General features: G+C 50.1%; 1 protein-coding gene across 1 annotated transcript in view; it reads right to left on the minus strand.

Annotated features, from left to right (window-relative positions):
* LOC139056417 (uncharacterized) overlaps positions 1 to 27,432 on the minus strand; it is a 96,220-nt gene that overhangs the window by 14,386 nt on the left and 54,402 nt on the right. The window contains exons 6-7 of the mRNA XM_070534634.1: positions 2,502 to 2,543; positions 2,266 to 2,319 (exon numbers count right to left, since the gene is read on the minus strand). Coding sequence (XP_070390735.1) covers positions 2,266 to 2,319; positions 2,502 to 2,543 — 96 coding nt within the window. The remainder of the gene's footprint in view (positions 1 to 2,265; positions 2,320 to 2,501; positions 2,544 to 27,432) is intronic.

The following is a 27,432-nucleotide window of genomic DNA, read 5'->3' on the forward strand; positions in this document are numbered from 1 at the left end:
CTGTCTTGGCCGCGTCGAAGCTCGTCACCAAGTGGGTGAGGGGAAAGCACTCACCGTGCGCCGCCTTGGCGAGGGAGTCAGCCTCCTCGTTGCCTGGCAATCCGATGTGTGCGGGTATCCATTGAAGCGCCAGGTCGCAGCCTTGATTCACGATGTGTCGCAGCTTGCAGCCAACTCGAACAACCAGGGGCACTCCGCCGTAGTCCCTGGCCAGCATGCAAAGCGCCGCACGAGAGTCTGTGAGAATGGCCGCTGACACAATGTTCGGATGTTCCAAAAGTAGGTCGGCAGCGAGATCAATGGCGGCGAGTTCGGCCACTGTCGATGACGCGGCAAAGCGCAGTCGGCACTGGCGCGTTTCCGAGATGTCCGGTGCCGTGCAAGCCGCAGCACCAGACCCGTCCGGCGTCACCGAGCCATCGGTGTAGACGAAAAGTCGTCCTGCCAGTCGCTCGTGCAGTAGGGAGGCGGTCTCCTGTCTCATGGCGCACACCGCAGTTCGGCGCTTTGATGCGACGCCAGGCACCGCGATGTTCACGTCGAGCAGACTGGAGTAGTACGGCAGGGAGACGAACTGTGGCGACGACCCGATGAGCTTTGAGAACTCGGTGGCGCACTTGCCCATTCCCGTGTTCGGCAGGGAGTGGAGTCTGCAAACGAGCCGCTGGCCCTGTGGTGAGCGCTGCAGGCGCTCAATGTGGTGGAGCGCCTGCTTTCGTGCACGAAGCGATGGCGGCCAGTTGCCCACTTCCGCGAGTGTCACCCCTACTTGGGAGGAGCGAGGGAGGCCGTATAGTTCTCGCACCGCAGTACGGTGCGCCATGTCAATGGCGTTCCAATTCGCCGATCGAGCGTTGGTGGTGGGGAGGGCGTAGAGTGCCCTCGGTGTGGCCACAGAGTTGTAAACGCGCAGTGCGAGTTGCGGCGTGCATCCGTACCAGCCGCACTTGCTCGTATTCCACAGCATATTATATGGCCAACGTTAAACGCAGCCTCTCCTCCTACAACACATATCTGCGTTTCCTTAGGGAGGTCAAGGATCGCGCTTAGAGATACTTGAGGCACGTAAGCCGCCTGATCCTGGAGACGCGCACGCTTTCGCGTCTCCTCCATCACCTCTATCCCCGCCATATTGAAGCGTTCTCCGCGCCACCTATAGGTGCTGAAAAGTGAGAACAGTGACCGTTCATCGTTTGCTTGAGATGTAATGCTAGTCGCTCATCAGTGACATCACTTATGTTAGAGACATTTCAAAACACCTAGATTTTGTGCATGTAAGCACGATTGCATCACTCTTGGTAATGCCGATGTGAGTGACTCCAACGTGGACGTAATGCTACCAGAAAAAAAAAAGTCAGAGCCATTCCACTCTTAGAAGATGGATGACCAGCGTAGTTGTATATAAATATAAAGAAAATGGAATAAAACAACAACAAAATATAACACAAACACGCTCGTTCTGTTTATTTGTATTGACGTCCATCTCGCGAGCACAGTAATTATGCCCTTGCGGTCGCTATGATAGACGGCCATGGGCTCTTTGACGACACTGGAGACGTTAGCGAACGGCAGGCCTATGCGCGACCGGTGGCGCGTCGTGGAGACGTTGGTCTTGATGCAACCTTCAAGGCCGAATCTTTCCAAGAGAAGCGCCAAGAACCTCTTTCCGTCGGGGGGAGACATCTTCGTTAAAGTCAACCACAATGACGACGTGATTGGGGAGCCCACCGGGAAGATCCAGCCAAATGCGCCGGTCACAAAGTCGCCTCGTTCCGGCGTGGCGAGTCTGCCGTCACGGCGCACGCGTCGGCACCGGCCGCGCTGTCCTTCTTTGCGCAGATCACAGCTCATCAAACCACCACCGGGTTTGACACACGTGGCCTGAAACGCACCTGGGACACGTACGCCTTTGCCTAAGCTATTGTAGCTCTATAGAGACGCCGCCATCGTTTTTGACTGCGCGCACATCACGAAACGCTGGAATCTATAGCCTAATGCTTCGAACTGTCTCTGTGGCGGCATTGAATTGACCTTCAGCGGACAAAGACTGGAGTCGAATGTCCCTATTGAAAGCCATATGCTGCACAAATCTCATATCCAGTAATCCGGTATGAAACATAGGTTCCCATATAAAAACCCGTTTTCCCTATCCCACATGATGTCGTTGAGTGAGGGAGCTATGACGAATATGTTTTTTTTTCAGTGGTGCAATACCTCTGGTCTTCCCCGTCAGAAAAGGAGCACGCGAATTGAAAACTGACTTACCTCCAAGAATATCCACACGTAGATTGGCACCACCTCAGCTGAATAGTGTGCGTCCTGCAAGAGGGCAATCAGTGTCTCCCATTTTGTGCGCACAGTGGTCCTTCCTTCGTCGGTAAAAATTGATGAGTGCCACACATGCAAAGTGGACACGTACGTTGCTTTAAATTTAGCGTTGTATTATTTTCTTATTGCCTAAGACATTTTTTTCGCAGTTAGCGTTGCCACTAGCCACTTACTGTTGCAATCTCGTCTTCAGTGTAGCTTTTTGACGGCCCTGCCTTTAGTGAACAACAATAACCGTTGTTAACAATCAAAGTCTGCGTACCTTTTCCCACAATATACGGATAAAATAAATGACATCACTCAAGAAAGGAAAATATTGTCATCCGTCCAACAGTAGCATCAACTACAAAGAAAATTCCCAGCAAAGAAAGCTTCGCAGTTGGAAAGTTGGTCCTGGTTCGTGGATCGAACACAATTAGCGCTTTTCCAGGATGGCCATCTCGGCCAAGTGGCAGACGGCAGAGCAAAGCCGAATTAATCAACAGCTCAGGGACGCTCAATGTCTCGAGTGTTCTCGGCAATAAAAGGACAGCACGCCGTATTGCAACAAAAGAAAATCTTTGTTTCGTCTTTGATAGCGATAGCAAAATATTAGACAAGCATACGATGGTTCGTAGATTTAACGGCCGCCTGAATTGCAGCAAAAAATTTCGTTACTAATTAGGCGTGGTGTCACGCGCGCACAGGCAAACATGGAACAGATCGAGGAACACACAACTGTCAGCGCAGGCAGAGGGGTCCTGCCACGGAGTGAAACATACGGAGTAGCCTGTCTCGCAATTCCCAGCGGTAACAGGCGGCGCCCATTGCACCGGGCCTCCTCCGCTCACCTCCCTTCGGACTCCTTTTAATTCCTCGCTGTTCGCGCCAAATAAGTCTGTGGAAACGAGCTTTGGCGAGCTTCAGCCATGGCGCGCTTTCGATGCTTTCTCGGCTTGAAGCGGTGCATCATTGCGGGAATTTTTCCCATTGCGACTGCAGTGCACTAGCGGAGATAAATGCGATGCGCCGCGCAGACACGTTGGCGTGTGATGGTGTTTGAGAGTGCGAAGGGCATTGTGCGTGTGTGCCAGCCTGCTACTCAACTCACCACCGTTGCTTGAATAAAATTGCATTTGTTTTAAGCAGAGCTACAACCTAGAGCAAGTGTGCTGCTGTTTGTGAGGGCTCGCGGTGTATGCCCTTACCAATTTCGGGGCACTGCTGCCACCAGTCGATGAAGAACCAAGCGGTGAAGTGCGTGGTATGAAGACACCTGCTGAAGGCTTCAGTTGTAGCCATAGACGTTAGCCTAGTGGCATGCTGAAGCCACGACGTAAACCGAAACGTGCCCTAAATTGAAGGTCATGACCATCGGCAAAATACAAAACACGCTCAAATAAGCAAAGCTATATATCAATTTTCTCTTAGAGGTGTACTGAATGCACACATGCGTAAGGCAGTTTACAGCTTCTCATTTGTTTTTATTGACAAAAGTAACTTTAGTGAAATCATACCAACGTGCAAAATCGAATATCTTAACAACTTTCCTTCTAAAACCTCCGGCTCGCTTGAAAAAAGGATCTTTGAAAGAGACTGATGCGGCTCGCTAGGCAGGCCGGCCGTTTGCACGCACAGAACAACTATTTCTTCGGTTTCGTCGCTGAAATCCTTGAGGCTGATAAAAATAAGGTAATCCGCAGCAAGGACTCTTTCGGCTTCGACGAAACACCACGATTATGCGCCGCAAGCAAGAAACTTGAGCACAGTACCAAGCGAAAGAGCCGCCGTGAATATAGCTGTCGTAGTCGCTTTCGTTTATTTGAACAGTGTTGTCAGCCCAAGTAACGGCTTCTGGAGTTACAGTAGTTATCATAGCATTTGCGATAGCGTACTTAAGCAGCAGCATGCGGTGTCGTCTGTGTAGTTATAAAAATACAAATTAGTGTAACAGGACACCCAAGGAATCCAGAGCGCTGCATGTGCTTGTAATTATTCTGTTGCACAACCACAAATAACTCATGACGATTGATTGGTTTTGGAAATTTCTTGTCCAACACGGCAATTGCACTTGGTGGCAAAAGAATTCTCTAACGTACTGCACGTCAGATGCTTTGTTTCACAACACTGTGTGGTTGCACTTCCGAGTGGCGTTGCACAGTACCACGCTGCGAGAAGACAACGTTTGTGAAAAGAAAGCAGTTGACGCTCTTTGGCAGCTCGGTGACTTGACAGCACTCAAAGGCTTCACACTGGTATGCAAATCATGGTCAGGTGATGCAAACCGTGTGACCACTGTTGGTTCATGCTCCTTTACGCAAGGCATTAGGAAAATGGTAAGCACCTGTTGTGTCTGAACACGGCCAAGGGCATTAAGTACATGTTTACCACGAGGCAACCCCACCCATTGGCGCCTATCCAGAAGTCAGCGCAGGGCTCACACCGACTGTTGATGGGTCCACAAAATAACCCTCCTCTTGCACCTGACAGCCTCAACTAATGATGAATAGGGCCAACGTCGAATGCTACTGTGGGAACAGCTTCGACCTCGGATTCCCAGATTGCTATGCACTTGCTAAATATGCGGGCGCATATTAGGCAACATCGGAGGCGGAGTTCGGCGGGACGGTGCGATATCATGGGTGGGATATTGTGACCGATTCGACGATTGTGGTTGGCCGCGATACAATGATCAGATTCCCTGGTCTAGCCACCTAGGCAAGGCAACGGTATTAAAAGCGGGTACCTTTCGTGCAGGGAGAGAAGGAACTGATCTGTCTTGATGTGAACTGAGACGTTTAATATACTCCTGCTGGAGTGGGCTTCCGTATCTGAAGCCAGCGTGAATGATGTAAAACAAATCCTTTTTCTTCATTCCTACTATGTGACGTATTCGTCGATTGGCTTGGTGGCAGAGACTGTTGAAGCTTGGGCAAGGTGGTGTGACATTCTTTTACAACAGCACAAAAGGCTAGGACGAGGTGAGTGCACCTAACAGTGCTGAACTTACAACTGCTTTTATTGAGGCCAATTCCACTGCTTAAATACGGTGACAACCAATCTTAAATGAATATACACAAAGACACAAAATTGGCGAGAATCACAGTACCTGAGCACAAGGTTACAGTGACACATAAACAGCTGTACACGTGTTTCCTATTTATCTTCAAGAAAACGCAGTTCATTTTCTGACAGAGCTACAGATTCAAAAACAAATGCGTGAGCGCAGCCTCAATAGCTCTTTCAGAAAAATAACTGTGTTTTCTTGAAGATAAATAGGAAACACGTACAGAGCTGTTCATGTGTCATTGTAGCCCTGTGCTCAGTTACTGCCATTCCCGCCAACTTTGCGTGTCTTTGTGTATTTTCATGTGAGATTGGTTGCCACCGTATTTAAGCAGTAGAAATCGCCTTAATAAAACCAGTTCTAAGTTCAGCGCTGTGTATGTGCACTCGTCTCGTCCTAGTCCTTGCGCTGTTGTATAGGAAAGAGCTTGGTGGATTCCTGTCCCAAACGCCACCATGAGCCGCAACTAACTGGTTGGCAATGGTGAGAGCAAGAAGGCAGTCCTCACGATCTGGGATCGACGACTTGGGAACCTTCGCAAGCTCGAGGTAGACCGCAGAGAGAAGAGCGACTTCTGTGGATACGGGATGAGCAGAGCTGCTCTTCGTTGCACAGGGAGGCACAACCGCCGCGGTAACGGCGTGGAGTCTTCGACAACTTGAGGAAACCTAGCTGCAGCAGTCAGCCCTCACGATCTGGGATAGGCGCACATCGGAACGCGGCTCCGGGAGACATGAGCTTCGGAAGCTAGAGGTTGGGCGAGTGCTTGAGCGACTACGTTTTACCAGACGATAAAGACAGGGTTCTGCCGGGCAGTTAGCTGGCATTGATCGCCATCGGATGTGCGGTCAATACAGGGCAAGCTGTAGTCGGCTCTGGAAAAAACATGGATATCCCAGTGTTAAAAAAAGAAGAGATGCTGCTGTTGGTAACAGAGCTCGGTATGGAAATTAACCATGGGTTGAGGAAGCACGAAATTTTTACTGCGATTGACGAAGTGGGTTTCGATGAGGACGAGCTCACGGATGCTTGGGAAAAGATGTTTTGCGAGAAGGAAGATAAGGAGAGGCAGGAAAAGAGGGAACTAAGGCCGGCAGAAATTGAGCTCGCGAAAGTAAGACTAGAGCAAGCGAAATTAGCGAGTGGTGCGGATGCGGCGCTGGCACAAACGAAAAGAGTGAAAATGACTAGTTTGCTTCAGTCGTACAAAACAGGCGAAGACATGGATCTCTACCTGATTAAATTTGAACGGAATGATAAGAAGCAATCATTTAACCAATGCACGTGGCCTTAGCGGTTGCTTGTGTTGTTGCCGGGAAAAGCCTCACAAGTCGTGGCCCGACTGAGCGCAGCCGAAGCAGGCGTATACAGTTCAGTGAAGTTGAGTTTGCTCGCAAAATACAAGCTTCCCACAGAGGAATTTCTGAGGACATTTTGTCAGGAAATAAAATAAAAAAGCCGGCAGATCACACAGCCTGTGCGAACAGATGTTATGCGAAACAGTGTGCTGGGAGCCTACCAAGTTAACAAAATGTTGTCTCCGTCATGCTAGAGTTCTGCGCATTCGCAGTGCACTACCGTTCCTTCTTTCCCTTCCTACTTCAAGGGATAAAAGCCATCAGACGCCCCTAAATAAATGTCTTCTTCTATGTTCGAGCTGTCTGTGCCTCGTAACTGTTCGGGCCGGCCGCGTGCCGTGGCTATGCTACAGTGGCGACGAGCCAGGATATCCTCCATTCGATGGAAGAAGACCCGGAATCGGCAACCGCGAAGGCAGTCTCGCCGACGACAAGCATGGCGCATTATATACTCCATTCATTCAACGAAGATACAGATAAGTGTAAGCCGTATGTGATTAAGGCAGATGCATACTTTGAAGCTAACGGAATCAGCGATTCGGCCAAAAAGGGAGCACTGCTTGTGGCAGCAATTAGCACGCAAACCATGCAAGTATTAGCCGGCAAGGTCGGCTTCCTTCCTTGCATAGCCCGGTACCCGCTCGGTACCGTGGATCACGTGGAAACATTCTTTTTACACGTTTCCCCAGGCGACCGGATGCGAGGCACTACGAAAGAACTTCATTGTCAACTGCTTTCTTTCTAAGGGACGATCTAAGAAAGATAGCGAGGGACGATCTACGAAAGATCGCGCCTCACGCTCAAGAAAGCCAAGGAAATCGGACGAACCGTACAGCAAGTTCACAAAGAACTTCGTCTTCAACAGCTCGTCTGTTCAGCGCGTCTCGACGCAACGCCAAGATGGCGTCGCCAGCCATCATGTTCCTCGCCCGGGCGCGCAAGATGGCTCGACCCGGTGGCTCCAAGATGGCGTTCGGCAGCATGGCAAAAAGTCGCGACCTGGGGAGGCCGGCCAACATGGTGCGCGGCCCGCACTCTGCGAAACCAGTCGAGACATCGCAGTCCATTGCTACCGATGTGGTTCATCTCAACACATCACATCCGATCCAGGCTGTCCGGCGAAGCACGTTTCCTGCCGTGCGTGCGGAAAAGTGGGACATTACGCTTCAGTTTGCCGTTCAAGGAGCCGAACGCATTGACAGTCCCTTGCTCGAATGCAGCTTGTTTCCGCTACCGCTGGTAGAGAATCAGCCACTACAGTCCCGTCTGTGCTTACAATTCAAGCTTTGGGCATTGACATTCAAGGGTCTTCGCTCAGATGTCAACAAGTGTCAGGAGTTCCAGCTGACCCAAACGTTCAGCTTCCGTCTCTTCCACGCAACGCTCCAACAGAGGTCACTCATCTATTCTCAGGACAATTGGGACTTGTAAAGGGCTTCATCCACGACGTTCGTCTCCGAGCATCATTGCAACCCGTCTCGGCGAAACTGCGTCCTCCAGCTCTGGTTCTCCGCGAGCAAGTCCCTGCCGAGCTGCAACGGCTGGAATTAGCTGATGTCATCGAGCGAGTCAGTGCATCCGAGTGGATTTCTCCGCTTGTCGTCGTTCGGAAGGACAATTCCATTCGACTTTGCGTCAATCTTCGAGACCCCAACAAGGCTATCATCATCGACGCTTTTCCGCTATCGAGAGCTGACGAACTGTTGCATCGACTCGCTGGTGCTACTGTCTTTAGTAAGGGGGACTTGTAGTCCGCTTATCATCAGGTTTAATTAATTAATTATGGGGTTTTACGTGCCAAAACCACTTTCTGATTATGAGGCACGCCGTAGTGGAGGACTCCGGAAATTTCGACCACCTGGGGTTCCTTAACGTGCACCTAAATCTAAATACACGGATGTTTTTGCATTTCGCCCTCATCGGAATGCGGCCGCCGTGGCCGGGATTCGATCCCGCGACCTCGTGATCAGCAGCCCAACACCATAGCCACTGAGCAACCATGGCGGGTCAGGTTTTATTGTCCGAGAAAGTCGTGACCTTACTACTTTTATCACTCATGACTGTCTATTTCGCTTCAAGCGTGTGTGTTTCGGTTTAGCATCTGCGCCATCCACTTTCCAGCATACCATGTCATCTGTTTTAAAATACTCTCCAGGCACCTTCTGCTACCTTGATGGTGTTCTTGTATGGGGTCACACTCAACGTGATCATGACAGAAATTTGCAAACCGTCCTGTCTAGAATAAGTAATGTGGGCATGTAGCTTAACCACAATTGCATATTCAGTGTGCCAGAATTAACTTTCCTGAGACGTAAAATTTCTGCAAACGGCATTTCGCCGATGGAAAGCAAAAGTCAGGTAACCATGGACGCATCACAGCCTAAGGACAAAAAGGCTCTATTCTGTTCCTCACGGGATATTATGCTAAATTTGTCCCGCAGTACGCCGACGTAGTGGAACCGCTAAAGAAACTCCTAACACAAGGACAAGCCTTTGTCTGTGATCGGGATACTGAATACAGCTTTCAGGCGATTAAAGACGTACTTGCATCACGCCCAGTGGTACGCATGTTTCAACCGCATCTTCCTGTTGCTGTGACGGTTGATGCTTCTGACGTTGGCATAGGAGCCGTCCTACAGCAAAAATGCGGAAATGAGCTCTTTACAGTAGCTTTTGCTTCACGTAGTTATCTTCCGCAGAACGACGGTACTCCATCGGTGATCGTGTGTAGCATTGGCATGTGTGTTTGCGTGTGAACACTGCCATGTTTACTTGTGGGGTCGGCAGTTCACTCTACGAACTGATCACCAAGCTCTAGTCGCATTGCTATCTTCAAAGGGTCCTGGACAGCTACCACTAAGAATTTCAAGGTGTAGTGCAAGATTACTATGTTACAATTTCATCATTGAGTACTGTAAAGGTGACCAAAATGTCATAGCGGACGCATTGTCACGCTTACCTGTCCCTCCCGAATGTGTACCAGCACTAGATGAGGAAATAGTGTCTTTGGTTTCATCTTGTATCACAATGGAAGAATTCCAAGCAGCTGCACAAGCAGATCCAGTGTGCCAAGCATTAAAAGACAAAATAGTAAAATGATGGAGAACTGCGGCGGACCTTCCGCCAGAGTTACAGGCATATGCTGCTGTACAGTCCGAATTTTCCTACGTGGATAATCGGCTTCTCCGAGGTGAACGTATCGTTCCTCCTGCTTGCTTACGTCAGACACCCCTGTATATTGCTCATGAAGGTCACTTAGGCATCACGAAAACCAAGCTCAGGTTGAGAGGCATGTACTGGTGGCTTTACATGGGTAGGTAAGTTGAGGAACTTGTGGGAAACTGCTTTGTGTGCCAACAAGCAAATAAATCTGCCAAACCATCTTTTGCTCCATTACAACCTGTCGAATGGCCGTTAAGACAATGGGAAAAGTTAGCCATAGACATAATAGGCCCTGTTGATCGTGCTCCACAGTATGCATGTTTTGCTTTGGTCATGGTTGACTATCATACCAAGTGGCCCGAAGTTGCTTTTATGCCTTCCGTCACATCCGATGCCATCATGCGCAGTCTCATGTCCATATTTAGTAGAGAAGGATTTCCTGATGCTATAGTATCCGACAACGGACCACAGTTTGTTTCTGCACAGTTCGAAAACTTCCTGAAAGAAAGAAGCATTAAACATTTCTTGCCTTCTCTTTACTACCCACAGGCCAATGGCCAGGTAGAAAGATTTAACCGTGTCCTTAAAGAGTTCATACAGATTGCTATTTTGGAACAGCGAGACCTCAGGATTGCGGTCTTAGACTACTTAGAAATTTACATGTTTACTCCACATATGACTACTGGTGTGTCCCCAGCTATGCTGCTCCATAGTCGACAACCACGAACTCGTCTGGACGTCGCAAACATGCCTCCGATTCATACTCACTTTGCTTCGCCAAAGTTGCGCCAGGAAGTGCACAGTATAGTACGTCAAAAACAGGAAAATACTAAAAAGTATGTGGATCGTCGTCACGCAACCAAAGGTCCTCAATTTCAGTCAGGCGATCTGCTTAGGGTACGTACTTCACGGAAATCCGGTCCTAAATACTCCGGTCCGTTCAAGATTTATCGCAAAGTAGGTCGAAGTACTTTCCAGCTTGAAAAGGGCAAGCGTTGGAATGATTCTAAACTGGTGAAGTACTCGGTACGTCAGGGTGAAACAACAAATGAAAGGAGTCATTTCAATGACGACACATCCTTTGACGATAGTTTTCCACCTGTTCTTCCAGTTCCTAGTGATACCCGTTTTCCTGCGGCAGCCACGCCTTTGCAACCGCCTGTTTCACCACCGCCATCGGGTTCACCCCCGTACAGAAAAGTCTCCTGAACGTCCGTACGACACTCCACCCCAAGAAACTGCTCGTGAAAACACTCGGGACACTGACACACCTTCCATTCCCTGTAAGAGTAACACTTCCGCTGTTCCTCCTCTACAACCTGAACCAGTCCTCCGTAGGTTTACACGTAATAGACAACCTCCGGTACGGTTTAAGGATTGTTTCCAAGTAGCTTTCTGCCTTAGGTTACTATCTACAGAGGTTTCAACCCTATGATGCGAATTCGGCTCTTAACGCCAAAACGTCTTTCCTTGCATGTTAGGTAAATAGTGCATAGGTAGTATCCTTCAAATGGGGGATTTTCTGGCAACACGAAGGGTGCAAGGGGCACACTGTACTTACTGCTATATGGCAGATTTATCAGTGGGTCCTAGTGGTAGGAACATCTTCCTTGATTTCATACATTTCTTGTACGTTACATTTCTTGCAGCATAAGCATGTAGTATGCAAATTTTCACTACGGTAATAGCCGCCATACGAATTTGTCTTTCATGCCAAAAAGTTTTGAACATTACTTAGGTCTTTAGTATCCTTACAGGGGGACTATCGCAACTTCTTGGGGAGTGTAAAATGATTTATACGCACAATCTCCAATCCACGACTGCCTCAGAGCTGTCTCGTGTCAGGCTCAGGGCGAATGAGCCACCCATCAGTGCTGTCCCAGAGGGCACACAGGTGTTCGCATTGTCTACTTGTACTCAGTGAACTCTTTTTCATGTGTGATCTGTGTGTGCAAGTGTACATCTGAAACTGAAACGGGTACTGAAACTCTCCAGAACTGTATTGCAATCATGTTTATTTTCAGGCTTCATGTGCGTTTCTCTTAAAATGGGGAAGCCAAAGATGTCATCACCAAGCACGCGTGTTACAGTGCTAACATGTGTTCTTATGTAACTCATGCCTTGCTTTTGTTGCGAAGAGAGCGAGTAGCGCGTTTTCCTCTCAAGGGAGAGGTGATGTGGTATCCTGTGTAGGCTTCCGGTTTCGGTTTTGTGTTGTTCACGTCAGGGCGCCACTCAGCGCCAAACACTGTAAGTTGCCTGCTGCGTTTCCCCTCGCTGAAATAAAATCAATCTTTGCCTGGTCTCCGACTCGAGCAGTCTGGCTCTTTTTCTGCGGTGCTGCGCGCCCCGGCCGTTTAGGCCTCATGCCGCAGGTCCTGCGTCCGGCCGCGCCGTCGAAGCTACTACACTGCAATGTTCGCAACGCCCTGGAGCGGATGCTCAGGTATCGTATTGTGTGCGGTGTTCGGTGAAAGGCCCCACAGAAGCAACTACTCGCAAAGGCCAATCTAACGCTAGCGGAGGCTGAAGCGCTCGCAATTTCAGCTGAAACTGCCGAGAATGACCCTATGAAAATGTCATCCGAGCCAAAGGCTCTATTGAAATTGCAGGCGGCTCGAAAAACGCCCTCTGAGGAAAACAGAAAGGCTAAAGAACATCTAGAATGCGGATGGTGTGGCAGCTCAAAACACGATGATGTCAGTTGCGGATGGGCAAATGCACGTTGCTATCGCTGTGGGCGACGGGAACACCTTGCTAAAAATGTCAAAGCCACTCTAACCGCGGAAGGTTAGCTGCCAGAGCGATGCACGCAAATGTACTGGCTATAACGGAAACAACGCCAATGGAAGATGGCAGTGACGAAATCCATATTGTAGAAATTGGTTTCGGAGCGCAATAATGTTCTAGAGCCAGCAATCCGCCGCTTATTTATATGGGATGGCGTTCAAGTAGCGATGGAAGTCGACACCGGGTTGCCAGTATGTGTCATTTCTCTGGAACTGTACATGAAGCATCGAAACCATTGGCCTGCCTTGAAGCCGTCACGTGTGAAGTTGTCTTGCTACGCAGGGCGGTTACCGGTGCTGGGCGACCTGACATTACGTGTGGGCTTCAAGGATGTGCACGTGGACTGTCCCCTCACAATGCTCGACTGCGAAGGGCCAAGCCTATGCGGAAGGGACCTGCTGATGCTACTGGACAACGCTGGTGCTCCAGTGCTACATGTGGCTCCGGCCTGCGGAGCCGCAGAAACAAGCGAAAGGGACACCTGCAAGGTTAAGGCCATTTTCACAGACTACCAGGACATCTTCACCACGGAACTCGGCCTAATGGAGGGTCCTCCAGCAAGCCTGCACTTCAAAGATGGAGAAATACCAAAGTTTTGTAAGACGAGATCTCTTCCTTATGCTCTACGCAACAGGGTAGCTTTGGTGCTGGACCGACTCGTTTCCCTTGGCGTCTTATCGCCAGTCAGCCATTCAGATTGGGCAACGCCCATAGTGCCGGTGCTAAAGAAAGATGGCGCGGTACGGATTTGTGGCGATCTTAAAGTTACATTGGACCCTGTTTGCGCAGTCGAACAGTATGCTATTCCTGTAATGGAGATATATTCGCAGTTTTAAGTGACGGTGAATGTTTCAACGCCATCGACTTGCGAGACACTTACAGTCAGGTGCCTCTAGACGAAGCCGCACGCACACTTTGCGCAATCAATACGCACAAAGGCTTGTTTTGCTATAATCGGCTTCCGCTCTGACTATCGTCTGCACCATCAATTTTCCAGTGAAAAACCGACACGATTGGTGGTTTACCCGGCGTTTAAGGCTACCTTGATGATGTAATCGTGTCCTAGAAGAAAGGCGACAACGGAGAGCGATTGAAAGTCGTCTTAGAGGGTTTTCGGGATCATGGGGTTAAGTTACAGTATGAGAAATGCAAATTTCGACAACTGGCAGTTATATACCTCGGACATTGCATTGACGGCGAGGGCCTCCATCCAATAGAAAACAACGTGGAAGCTATTATGCGCACACCTTATCCGCGGAACGCGACTGAACTGCGGTAATTTATCGGAATTTTGACTTTCTACGCGAAATTTCCGCCAAACATGTCAACGTACCTAGCACCGCTGTATCAACTATTGCAAAAGAACGCGCAGTGGCAATGAAAAGCACCGCAGAAAGCTGCCTTCGATGTAGCAAAAGAAAGTCTGAAGAATGCTCCAACTCTACATTTCGACCATACAAATGAACTCAAGCTAGAGTGCGACGCGTCGTCGCTCGGGGTTGGAGCAGTTCTGTTTCACTCTATCAACAACGTACATAGACCTATTGGTTTTCGCACAAGAACACTGACCCAAGCAGGGCGGAACTACTCCCAGTTAGAACGTGAAGCGTCGGCACTGGTTTTCAGTATAACAAAATTCCGGGACTATCTTCTAGGACGTGAATTTACGTTGGTCACGGATGATCAAGCATTTGTCAGCCTGCTGAGCCCTGTCCGCCAGACACCGATCATGGCGGCTGCGCGAATTCAACGGTGGGCACTGTACCTCGGAGGCTACAAATACAAGACATAAAAACTGTTTACAGCGCAAACACATGAAACCACAAGTTTGCGCTGTAAACAGTTTTTATGTCAAGTATGCACCAACTCGCCCAGAAAGAAGTTTTAATGAACTACAAATACAAGCTTCAGTATGCTCCTGGGAAACAACTACTCAACTCGGATGCTCTCAGCAGACTACCACAGCAGAACACCGGAGACGGAGGTCAATGTGAGTCCCCGGAATACGTCATCGCACTCGAAAGCTTAGATGAAGGTGTGGTCTCAACGCGTGAACTGAAAGACCTAACGGCCGTCGACTCAACATTGCGTAAGGTTCAACATCACTTAATGCGCGGTTGGCCACCAAGAAAGACAAACATAAAGCCCGATTTAGCACCTTATGAGCTTAGGCTAGAATTGTCCTTGGCCCACGACCTCCTATACTGGGGAAATAGCGTCGTCATACCAAGTGACGCCAGAGAGCGTTTCCTGCAACTTCGTAACGAAACTCGCCAAGGATCATCAGCTATGAAAGCCGTGGCACGCTCCCTATTTCGGTGGCCAAGACTTGGCCGCGATATAGAGCAGCGCGCGGCCAACTGTGGAAATTGCATAGCAAATTTACTTATGCCCCCGGCTGCACCTCCCCTAAACTAGCCGAAGACGGAAGAACGGTGGTCTCGGATCGATATCGACTTCGCAATGCCCATAACCGGGAAGATGTTCCTAGTTGCAGTGGACGCGCACTCTAAATGGATCGAAGCGATTCCTATGAAGCATGCAAACGTGGAAAGCACAATAAGGGCTCTGAGGAGCATATTTGCCCGTTTTGGTGTGCCACGTACAATAGTATCAGACAACGGCACACAGTTCACGAGTAAGGAATTTGCCACATTTACAGCAAAAAAAAACATCACGCATCTGTGCACGGCATCCTTTCATCCACAGTCAAACGGAGCTGCTGAAAGGGCGGTGCGAGCGATAAAGGAGGGTATTCAAAAAATGAAGGGAGGCGATCTCGACGAGAAATCGGTACGGCTACTGTTCAATTATAGACGTACACCTCTGAAGACTGGACCTTCAGAGATGCTCCTCGGTTATCAAATAAGGTCTTGTCTAGACACCTGATTCCCTGTGAACGTTGCAGGTCCAACTGAGGGGAGCCATGACTGCCGCCAGACAGCAGCGTGTACGTCCGCAATTACGGACCGGGAGAGAAGTGGATCGCCGGTCGTCAAATCGGCGACGGGAGCACGGACGGTAACCGCTGAGACTCCTCCCACTGCCATCGTCAAGCGGCACGTCGATCAGGTGCGCCGTCGCTCGGATTCATCACCAGGGTTTCCGGTCACCGATACGAGTGCTCGTAGTCCAGGGCCGCTATTTTGGAGCAATGCCTTCTCCGATTCTATGCTTTTTCAGGCTTTTCACGCTTGGCCAGAGGTCAGAACGACGGTCTGCACACATTATCAACGGGATCAGGCGGCCGTGTGTGGTGGATGATAAGAATAGCATAGAATAAGGCATAAGGCATCGCTACAAAATAACGGCCCGGGGTCCAATCAGACGCCAGGTACCAGCACGGCCGCCAATGAACCCTTGGAAGCGGCCGTCCGAGACACGGCCCAAATTGCGGGCATTGGACCTCGCACCCCTCCTCTCCCAGCTACCTCGAGCTTCGCCGCAAGTCCTGCGCCGGTCAACGAGGCAGCGCAAGCGAGTGTCCCATTTTTGAGGAGAGGCCAGTGTTGGGTCGCCGGCATTGTAGAGTTCTGCGCATGCGCAGTACACTTCCGTTTCTTCTTTCCGCTCCCACTTCAGGGGATAAAAGCTACCACATGCCCCTAAATAAACGACTTCTTCTATGTTCGAGCTGTCTGTGCCTAGTAACTGTTCGGGCCACGTGCCATTGCTATGCTTCACGAAACGACCATGAAAGCACTGAGACGTAGGCGGCTGTTTGATGACCTACATGACATGCATGTCAAGACATTCATGTCATGACCTGTCATTCATGATCGTCGTACACTTTTGTCATGCTATGCAAATTTTGGTACATACCCAGACGTAGGTGGCTGTTTCGTGACCTACATGACACGCATGTCATGACATTCATGTCATAACCTATCATTTCCGTTCGTCATACACTTTTGTCATACTATGCCAATTTTCATACCTACCAAGTTAGCGAAACGATCTGCTAGCATCAAGACGGAAGCGGCTGTTTTATGACCGACATGACACGTCATGATATTCATGTCATGACCGATCATTTATGTTCGTCATACACTCTTGCCATACTATGCCAATTTTTGTAGATTCCAAATTAACGAAACGACCATGAGAGCTCCAAGAAGTCGGCGGCTAGATAGATAGATACTGTCAACGTGGCAAATGTTCGCCAAGGAATGCCTCGCATTGAAAAGCCTAATGAAAGCTTTGTTGAGTTGGCATGTAGCCTGAAGAATAATTTTTTCTGAGTGGGTGATAGGGGCAGGGGCGGATAACCTCAGTAAGCTTTCAGATTTAATCTGCTTAGAGCAGTTTTACGAGACCCTGACGGACAACAGCCCGGCACAGTTGCTTACTGGGTATGGTTTTGGGCTGCTAAGCACGAGCCGCATTTCGATGGGGGCGAAATGCGAAAACATCCGCGTACTTCGATTTAGGTGCACGTTAAAAAACCCCAAGTGCTCCAAATTTGCGGAGTCCCCCACAACGGCGTTCCTCATAATCAGTTCGTGGTTTTGTCACGTAAAACTACATAATTTAATTTAAGTTGACAGATATCGTGCGCTTTTGGGTTAAGAACAGGCAGGAATGTGACCGATTAGTAGCCGTGGCTTCAGACCCGGCACCACACACCACAAGCCGGCCACAATCTGACGCCTCGAGCGCAGCAAACAAAAGAACGGCACGACACTCGCCGGCGCGCACCGAAGGCAAAGCGGAATCGCCCGAAAGGCATAGAAAGGAACCCGGAAATAATTCGCAAGAATTGAGAGTTCAGCTGGCATGCTATAATTGTAAGGAAACGGGTCGCCCGAAACTGCCCAAAGAAAAGGCCAGTATTCGCTTGCATAAGCAATCGTCCGACTAGCATCGATCTTCTAAAGCCATACATGACGGATCCAATGGTAAATGGCAAAGAGTGTAGGGTACTCAGCGACACCGCGGCCACCATGGCCGTCGTCCATCCGAAGTATGTGAATAGTGAAAACTACGTGCTCGAATGCGCGTGAATAATGCAGGCCGTCAGCAAAGACTCGGTGTGCCTACCGATGGCAAAGGTACAGGCTGAGGGATCTTTTGGAGATGTTGAGGCAGTAGCAGCAGTCTTGGATGGGCTATCGAAAGGACGCCCTTTTCTCGAACAGCTCAGAGTCGCTAACGAAGAAAAGAGGATGCGCATTTGCTGAAGGCTTTGACGAGGTTCAAAGCACGCGAACTAGCGCGGCAGGTAAGATGAACAAAATGCACAAAGAGAGAATGAAACAGCGGAAACGTAGTTCAGCGGGAGTAGAAAATTTTGCGGATTTCTCCGACGGAAATTCGGGAGGAGGGTCAGGAGAGGAGCCGTCAACGGTAAGTAAAGGAAGGCACTCGGAAATGAGCGCCACAAACAGTGCTAAGAGAAAGAGGCGTCGCAAATTCAGGAATGCGGCAGAGAAGGCAACGCGGCCTAATTAATCGAAAGCCACTAAACCATTTGGGGAGCGCAAGGAAAGAGTTGAAAAGGCGCGCTTGTCGTTGGGAATGTTTCGAGTTAGAGCGCGTCCGAGCCGTCAGACGAGGAAGAAAAAGCGACGTTCGGCGTGGAGGAGGACAAAAGCAAGGGGGCAATTATGATCCCCCTCGTTTGGTTCTTTTTGGGGTGCAACCTGAGCGCGGGCGACGCGAATGTGCATTAGCAGCGCAATAAGGCACGCCGACAGTGCGCCACCTGTCGGCGCTCTGTAGTGACAACGTGGCCTTCCCTGCTTGACAAGGTTGAGAAGAAGAGCTTTCAGATCATACCCGCCTCGAGTACGGCGTAAAGAGACGACGCAACTGTCGGCTACTCGTAATGGATAATGGCAATACGAGGCTTTTGGAAACTGTTTGTTTGTTTCTGTAATTTTAGTGTTAAGTTATACGTTTAGGTAGACAGATCGTTGCGATAAGCAAGTTTTGAGCTTCGTTTAGATTGTTAAATTTAGAAGCCCATGGATATTCTGGAAGATACGGTTTTCGCAGACATAATTTTTTGAAACTTTGCTTTCTCGATACGTTGTTCTTTCGTTTTAAGCAGATACATTATTTTTTGTGAGAAAGGCTTGCACCGCGAAGTCTAGGCTGTTGGTGAGAAAGGCGCGCTTGAGTCTCAGTCCACTTTCTGTAGGTGGTCGCTAGATTTTTTTTTTCTTTGGAAGAAAGACGCCTTACCTGGCGGAGTCGTTGTTTAACCGCGCGATTTAGAAAGTGTAGTGCTCTTCCATTAAGGCTTGCCTTGCTCGGACGCAGAGAAGCAAAGTGTTGGTGCCTGTCTCGCACGTGTATTCATAAGCGTTTTAGTATCGCTTTAGCGTTTTAGTTTCGAGCGACGCAACGTTTCTTTAAATTATTTTTTAGTGCGGCTTCTTAGGGGACAAGATCAAAAAATATTAGTGCGTGAGTCGCACGAAAGTTGCAGATTTGCGGAGCCTTTGTCGGAATATGTGGATTATGTCGTGAGGAAAGCCTTATCTTCACGGCCTGTGCTTGTCTCTCCAGACGTAGAATTCGTTCTCCAGTGTGACGTCATCAACCATGGTCTAGGCGTCGTCCTTGCCCAACTTAACGAACGTGGTGAAGAGCATTCACCTCAGTCGAAAACTGAGCAAAGAGGCGTTTAGCAATAAGACTGGTTTGACTTCACCGTGGAAAGCCTTGCGCACACTGAACGAAGACAACAAGAAAGGGACACAAAGACCAACGCCGACTGACAACTGAATTTTTATTCCTAAAAACGGCACATATATACCGTCGACACCAATCGCATAATCACCATGCATGGGAAAGAGAGCATCCGTTCCACGTGATCATAACACTCTTAAAATGCAACTTAATCGACACACTACCGTCTAATATTGGGCAAGTTGATTTCACTATCATACAAAGCGACAGACGGATGGCTAACGCTAACACACGTTCCTTGTAGTCTAGATAGGGGGTAAGCTTCTACAATTTCTTTTGTTGTCTCATTAGGACTAAATACAATATAGCGGTTTGGTCAAACAGTGACACATGCTCAATGAACATTGCGCGAAGTGCTTGCCAAATGCGTATAGGGCCCTCCCTTCAACCTGGCCGAGTACTCTCTTTACACTAGACTAGTAGACTAGACAGTATAGACTGTCTAGAATGCGCCGCTTGTAGCAAACAACGCATAGGTGAGACTGGACAACGAATTCATACAAGACTCGACGGTCACCGCATGGACACAAAACACAATTTACCCAAAGCAGTAGCCAGCCACTTTAATGAACATGGTCATATATTTGACAAAGCAAGGCTCTATATACTACAAACAAATTTCCGTTCCCCTCGCGAAAGGAAATATACGGAATCATACCTCATATACAAGTTTACTTGCCTACACTCGATGGGAATTAATTTGGTGAAAAACTTAGAATCTTTAAAAGCGGTAACTGAAATCTGAAATTCTCATATCATCAACAAAACACAAAACATATTATGCCACCAGCTAACCTTAATTCTTAACCTCACCTACTCTTCCATTTCGAAAAATTTTTCCTGCCTACTACTAAATTTATTATACTCTTTCAGGTGTTTAGGTTTATATCAACTGTAGGATCCTATTCTCCCATGTACACTTGCCCCCGCCCGCTTCTGCGCACGTCACCCTCCTATTTATTATTCCGCTTTCGGTTCCCTCCCCCTCTCTTTTCCCTTTTTTATATATTTTTTGAAACACCCTCACCAACACATTCCGAAGTCAATATGCCTTTTTCGGCGCCTCAACCCAGGGTATCGCCATTTCTGGATCCCACCGCAACGACACCTACGTTAAGCGACTGGGGCAATGCCCCTTGGAAGACCATGCCGCTGCCTTTCAGTCACCCCATACATTGCACAGCAGACTCCTCGTCGCCATCTTAACTACTTCAAGATTACTCGACGTATTGCTGCTATGCTACTCAAGTCACCCTTTCAACTCATGTGTTTTTTTGTCTTTTTTGTTACTCGCGCACTGACCGCCTGACCGGCTCTTCTAATGCCACAAGAACATGCCGCCAACGACACCCCTGAATGCTGCCTAACCTCTCGCCTCCCCAACGCGCTCCCAGGCCCCCGTCTTTCTTAAATCTTTTCTCTTTCTTGCTCTTTCTCTCCTTTTCTTCTTCTTTTTATGTTGGTGTCGCCCTCGTTTTTCTTTTTTTCTCTGCTTTTCTTTCTTTTATTTTCTCCCCGCGTTTCCACTCTCCCGCTCTTGTCCCCTCGTCTTGAGAACGAAGCTCACAGACGTCGGTCGACAGCGCTCATTACCTCTGAAGTCTCTCCCTTTAAAACCAGCCGCCAGCGACAACACCCGCACGTGACGTCACTGCACTAACCGTTTAAAACTAACATGCCGAGGATGACGAGGCCGCCTTTGACGAAGATAGGTCCACCTGTCGAAACGTTGGCCAGCCTGTCTGAGGCACCTTATCCCTGTTTACAAACTTTGTACCACAGTGTGCCGTTCCATCTGTCAGCCCCTTTCTTGATTGAAGAGAAATTGTAGAAGCTTGGCACATATCTAGACCACAGGGAGCATGTGTTAGCCATCCATCTGTCGCTTTGTATGATAGTGAAATTAACTTGCTCAATATTAGACGACGGTTGGTGTCAATTCTTAAGCATTTGATGAGTGTCGTTATAACGTGAAACGGATGCTCTGTTGCCCATGCATGGTGATCATGCGATGGGTCTCGACACTGTATATGTGCCGTTTTTAGGAATAAAAATTCAGTTGTAGTTTGCGCTGGTCTTTTTGTTCTTTCTTGTCTTCGTTCAGTGCGCGCAAAACTTTCCACAATGGAGGCGTTTAGCACCTTTAGGAAAGAGTGTGCATTCAAAAGCTAGGACGCTATATTGAAGGCATGAAATTCAAGATCGAGAGCGACCATTGCTTTCTTGCATGGCTGAAGCAAATGTCGGGGAAAAGATGAGAGGCTGCTGAGATAGTTTCATTTGGCAGAAATACAACTTCAAGGTCTAGCATAGAAAAGACAGCATAATAATTAATAATGCAGGTGGGCTGAGAGCGGAATTGTAGGCGAAATTTTCAGGGTATTTTTACAATGAATCTCTAAGGGCTAGTTTCCCCAGGGTCGTGTCCGTGTGTTAACACAAAACTATCATCATCAGGATTGGCTCAAGCGTTTTATTCCACAGCTGGATCGTTGGCGGCCCTCGATGCTGCAGCGCGAACGCGCTCGTGCCACTGCTCCCGGGTCCGTAGTCGTCAACATATATTAATTAATCAATCAAAATAATTAGCTGTTAAGGGCTAGTTCCCCCAACATCATGTCCGTGTGTGGACATAAAACTCCCCATACGTGCGCCGATCCCGAAGATTGTGCAATGCCGGCCCAACCCACAGCGGAGGTGAAGCAGGCTTAAAAACACTCTCTGTAAGTGCGCCGATCCCGAAGATTGTGCAATGCCGGCCCAACCAACAGCGGAGGTGAAGCAGGCTTAAAACACTCTCTGTAAGTGTGCCGATCCCGAAGATACCATAATAGCGCGCGGAACCGCGGCGGAGGTGAAGCAGGCTGAAAGACACTCCCCATACGTGCGCCGATCCCGAAGATTGTGCAATGCCGGCCCAACCCACAGCGGAGGTGAAGCAGGCTTAAAAACACTCTCTGTAAGTGCGCCGATCCCGAAGATACTATAATAGCGCGCGGAACCGCGGCGGAGGTGAAGCAGGCTGAAAGACACTCCCCATACGTGCGCCGATCCCGAAGATTGTGCAATGCCGGCCCAACCCACAGCGGAGGTGAAGCAGGCTTAAAAACACTCTCTGTAAGTGCGCCGATCCCGAAGATACTATAATAGCGCGCGGAACCGCGGCGGAGGTGAAGCAGGCTGAAAGACACTCCCCATACGTGCGCCGATCCCGAAGATTGTGCAATGCCGGCCCAACCCACAGCGGAGGTGAAGCAGGCTTAAAAACACTCTCTGTAAGTGCGCCGATCCCGAAGATACTATAATAGCGCGCGGAACCGCGGCGGAGGTGAAGCGGGCTGAAAGACACTCCCCATACGTGCGCCGATCCCGAAGATTGTGCAATGCCGGCCCAACCAACAGCGGAGGTGAAGCAGGCTTAAAAACACTCTCTGTAAGTGCGCCGATCCCGAAGATACTATAATAGCGCGCGGAACCGCGGCGGAGGTGAAGCAGGCTGAAAGACACTCCCCATACGTGCGCCGATCCCGAAGATTGTGCAATGCCGGCCCAACCCACAGCGGAGGTGAAGCAGGCTTAAAAACACTCTCTGTAAGTGCGCCGATCCCGAAGATACTATAATAGCGCGCGGAACCGCGGCGGAGGTGAAGCAGGCTGAAAGACACTCCCCATACGTGCGCCGATCCCGAAGATTGTGCAATGCCGGCCCAACCCACAGCGGAGGTGAAGCAGGCTTAAAAACACTCTCTGTAAGTGCGCCGATCCCGAAGATACTATAATAGCGCGCGGAACCGCGGCGGAGGTGAAGCAGGCTTAAAAGCACTCCCCATACGTGCGCCGATCCCGAAGATTGTGCAATGCCGGCCCAAGACACAGCGGAGGTGAAGCAGGCTTAAAACACTCTCTGTAAGTGCGCCGATCCCGAAGATTGTGCAATGCCGGCCCAACCAACAGCGGAGGTGAAGCAGGCTTAAAAACACTCTCTGTAAGTGCGCCGATCCCGAAGATACTATAATAGCGGCGCGCGGAACCGCGGCGGAGGTGAAGCGGGCTGAAAGACACTCCCCATACGTGCGCCGATCCCGAAGATTGTGCAATGCCGGCCCAACCCACAGCGGAGGTGAAGCAGGCTTAAAAACACTCTCTGTAAGTGCGCCGATCCCGAAGATACTATAATAGCGCGCGGAACCGCGGCGGAGGTGAAGCAGGCTGAAAGACACTCCCCATACGTGCGCCGATCCCGAAGATTGTGCAATGCCGGCCCAACCCACAGCGGAGGTGAAGCAGGCTTAAAAACACTCTCTGTAAGTGCGCCGATCCCGAAGATACTATAATAGCGCGCGGAACCGCGGCGGAGGTGAAGCAGGCTGAAAGACACTCCCCATACGTGCGCCGATCCCGAAGATTGTGCAATGCCGGCCCAACCCACAGCGGAGGTGAAGCAGGCTTAAAAACACTCTCTGTAAGTGCGCCGATCCCGAAGATACTATAATAGCGCGCGGAACCGCGGCGGAGGTGAAGCAGGCTGAAAGACACTCCCCATACATGCGCCGATCCCGAAGATTGTGCAATGCCGGCCCAACCCACAGCGGAGGTGAAGCAGGCTTAAAAACACTCTCTGTAAGTGCGCCGATCCCGAAGGTACTATAATAGCGCGCGGAACCGCGGCGGAGGTGAAGCAGGCTTAAAAGCACTCCCCATACGTGCGCCGATCCCGAAGATTGTGCAATGCCGGCCCAAGACACAGCGGAGGTGAAGCAGGCTTAAAACACTCTCTGTAAGTGCGCCGATCCCGAAGATTGTGCAATGCCGGCCCAACCAACAGCGGAGGTGAAGCAGGCTTAAAAACACTCTCTGTAAGTGCGCCGATGCCGAAGATACTATAATAGCGCGCGGAACTGCGGCGGAGGTGAAGCAGGCTTAAAAGCACTCCCCATACGTGCGCCGATCCCGAAGATTGTGCAATGCCGGCCCAACCAACAGCGGAGGTGAAGCAGGCTTAAAACACTCTCTGTAAGTGCGCCGATCCCGAAGATACTATAATAGCGCGCGGAACCGCGGCGGAGGTGAAGCAGGCTGAAAGACACTCTCCATACGTGCGCCGATCCCGAAGATTGTGCAATGCCGGCCCAACCAACAGCGGAGGTGAAGCAGGCTTAAAAACACTCTCTGTAAGTGCGCCGATCCCGAAGATACTATAATAGCGGCGCGCGGAACCGCGGCGGAGGTGAAGCGGGCTGAAAGACACTCCCCATACGTGCGCCGATCCCGAAGATTGTGCAATGCCGGCCCAACCCACAGCGGAGGTGAAGCAGGCTTAAAAACACTCTCTGTAAGTGCGCCGATCCCGAAGATACTATAATAGCGCGCGGAACCGCGGCGGAGGTGAAGCAGGCTGAAAGACACTCCCCATACGTGCGCCGATCCCGAAGATTGTGCAATGCCGGCCCAAGACACAGCGGAGGTGAAGCAGGCTTAAAAACACTCTCTGTAAGTGCGCCGATCCCGAAGATACTATAATAGCGCGCGGAACCGCGGCGGAGGTGAAGCACGCTTAAAAACACTCCCCATACGTGCGCCGATCCCGAAGATTGTGCAATGCCGGCCCAAGACAGAGCGGAGGTGAAGCAGGCTTAAAAACACTCTCTGTAAGTGCGCCGATCCCGAAGATACTATAATAGCGCGCGGAACCGCGGCGGAGGTGAAGCAGGCTTAAAGACACTCTCCACACGTGCGCCGATCCCGAAGGTAGGACAATGCCGGCCCAACCCACAGCGGAGGTGAAGCAGGCTTAAAACACTCTCTGTAAGTGCGCCGATCCCGAAGATTGTGCAATGCCGGCCCAACCAACAGCGGAGGTGAAGCAGGCTTAAAAACACTCTCTGTAAGTGCGCCGATGCCGAAGATACTATAATAGCGCGCGGAACCGCGGCGGAGGTGAAGCAGGCTGAAAGACACTCCCCATACATGCGCCGATCCCGAAGGTAGGACAATGCCGGCCCAACCCACAGCGGAGGTGAAGCAGGCTTAAAACACTCTCTGTAAGTGCGCCGATCCCGAAGATTGTGCAATGCCGGCCCAACCAACAGCGGAGGTGAAGCAGGCTTAAAAACACTCTCTGTAAGTGCGCCGATCCCGAAGATACTATAATAGCGCGCGGAACCGCGGCGGAGGTGAAGCACGCTTAAAAACACTCCCCATACGTGCGCCGATCCCGAAGATTGTGCAATGCCGGCCCAAGACAGAGCGGAGGTGAAGCAGGCTTAAAAACACTCTCTGTAAGTGCGCCGATCCCGAAGGTACTATAATAGCGCGCGGAACCGCGGCGGAGGTGAAGCAGGCTTAAAAGCACTCCCCATACGTGCGCCGATCCCGAAGATTGTGCAATGCCGGCCCAAGACACAGCGGAGGTGAAGCAGGCTTAAAACACTCTCTGTAAGTGCGCCGATCCCGAAGATTGTGCAATGCCGGCCCAACCAACAGCGGAGGTGAAGCAGGCTTAAAAACACTCTCTGTAAGTGCGCCGATGCCGAAGATACTATAATAGCGCGCGGAACTGCGGCGGAGGTGAAGCAGGCTTAAAAGCACTCCCCATACGTGCGCCGATCCCGAAGATTGTGCAATGCCGGCCCAACCAACAGCGGAGGTGAAGCAGGCTTAAAACACTCTCTGTAAGTGCGCCGATCCCGAAGATACTATAATAGCGCGCGGAACCGCGGCGGAGGTGAAGCAGGCTGAAAGACACTCTCCATACGTGCGCCGATCCCGAAGATTGTGCAATGCCGGCCCAACCAACAGCGGAGGTGAAGCAGGCTTAAAAACACTCTCTGTAAGTGCGCCGATCCCGAAGATACTATAATAGCGGCGCGCGGAACCGCGGCGGAGGTGAAGCGGGCTGAAAGACACTCCCCATACGTGCGCCGATCCCGAAGATTGTGCAATGCCGGCCCAACCCACAGCGGAGGTGAAGCAGGCTTAAAAACACTCTCTGTAAGTGCGCCGATCCCGAAGATACTATAATAGCGCGCGGAACCGCGGCGGAGGTGAAGCAGGCTGAAAGACACTCCCCATACGTGCGCCGATCCCGAAGATTGTGCAATGCCGGCCCAAGACACAGCGGAGGTGAAGCAGGCTTAAAAACACTCTCTGTAAGTGCGCCGATCCCGAAGATACTATAATAGCGCGCGGAACCGCGGCGGAGGTGAAGCACGCTTAAAAACACTCCCCATACGTGCGCCGATCCCGAAGATTGTGCAATGCCGGCCCAAGACAGAGCGGAGGTGAAGCAGGCTTAAAAACACTCTCTGTAAGTGCGCCGATCCCGAAGATACTATAATAGCGCGCGGAACCGCGGCGGAGGTGAAGCAGGCTTAAAGACACTCTCCACACGTGCGCCGATCCCGAAGGTAGGACAATGCCGGCCCAACCCACAGCGGAGGTGAAGCAGGCTTAAAAACACTCTCTGTAAGTTCGCCGATCCCAATCTTCAATCAACTTGAAGAAGGAAGTTTTTAAGAAGGAAGCCAAACACCGGATTTCATGTTGGAATTGTAGTAAAATGGTGCCTTGGGATTTAGGAATGAAATACTGTTATCCACATCTAGTAACATGAAGGTATACAAAGGAAGCTTTGCAGCTGAATCCTGGTATCATGGTCAAGTCCATTCTTTAATGGCGCTTTTGAAATAACGAGGCGGTAGAGTGAGAGTTGTCGCAAGGAGTATTGCACAAACATAGTGCAGGCAAACGTGGACGTTCCGCCTTGTTGGTTTCACATACCGATGAAAGAATGCACACACTTGTTGGTGTCGTCCTCATTGTACGTGTGCTTAACCGTGCCTAATTACGGAGGCACTGCAAATATGCGAAAGTGATCATTCACGTTCATTGTCTGGAACTATTACCAGCTAAATTTGGCAGACCACCATATAGCCTGTAACACCTGTAGCACTTCATACTGAGTCATTGGAATTAAGTGAAGTAGATTAGTTGCTTTTAAAAAATAAGAAAATTGCAACCCTTAGCCAATAAGCAGGCGTCGACTTCCTTAGT

This window comes from Dermacentor albipictus, chromosome 2 (genome assembly GCF_038994185.2).
Source record: "Dermacentor albipictus isolate Rhodes 1998 colony chromosome 2, USDA_Dalb.pri_finalv2, whole genome shotgun sequence".
Taxonomy (NCBI): Eukaryota; Metazoa; Arthropoda; class Arachnida; order Ixodida; family Ixodidae; genus Dermacentor; species Dermacentor albipictus.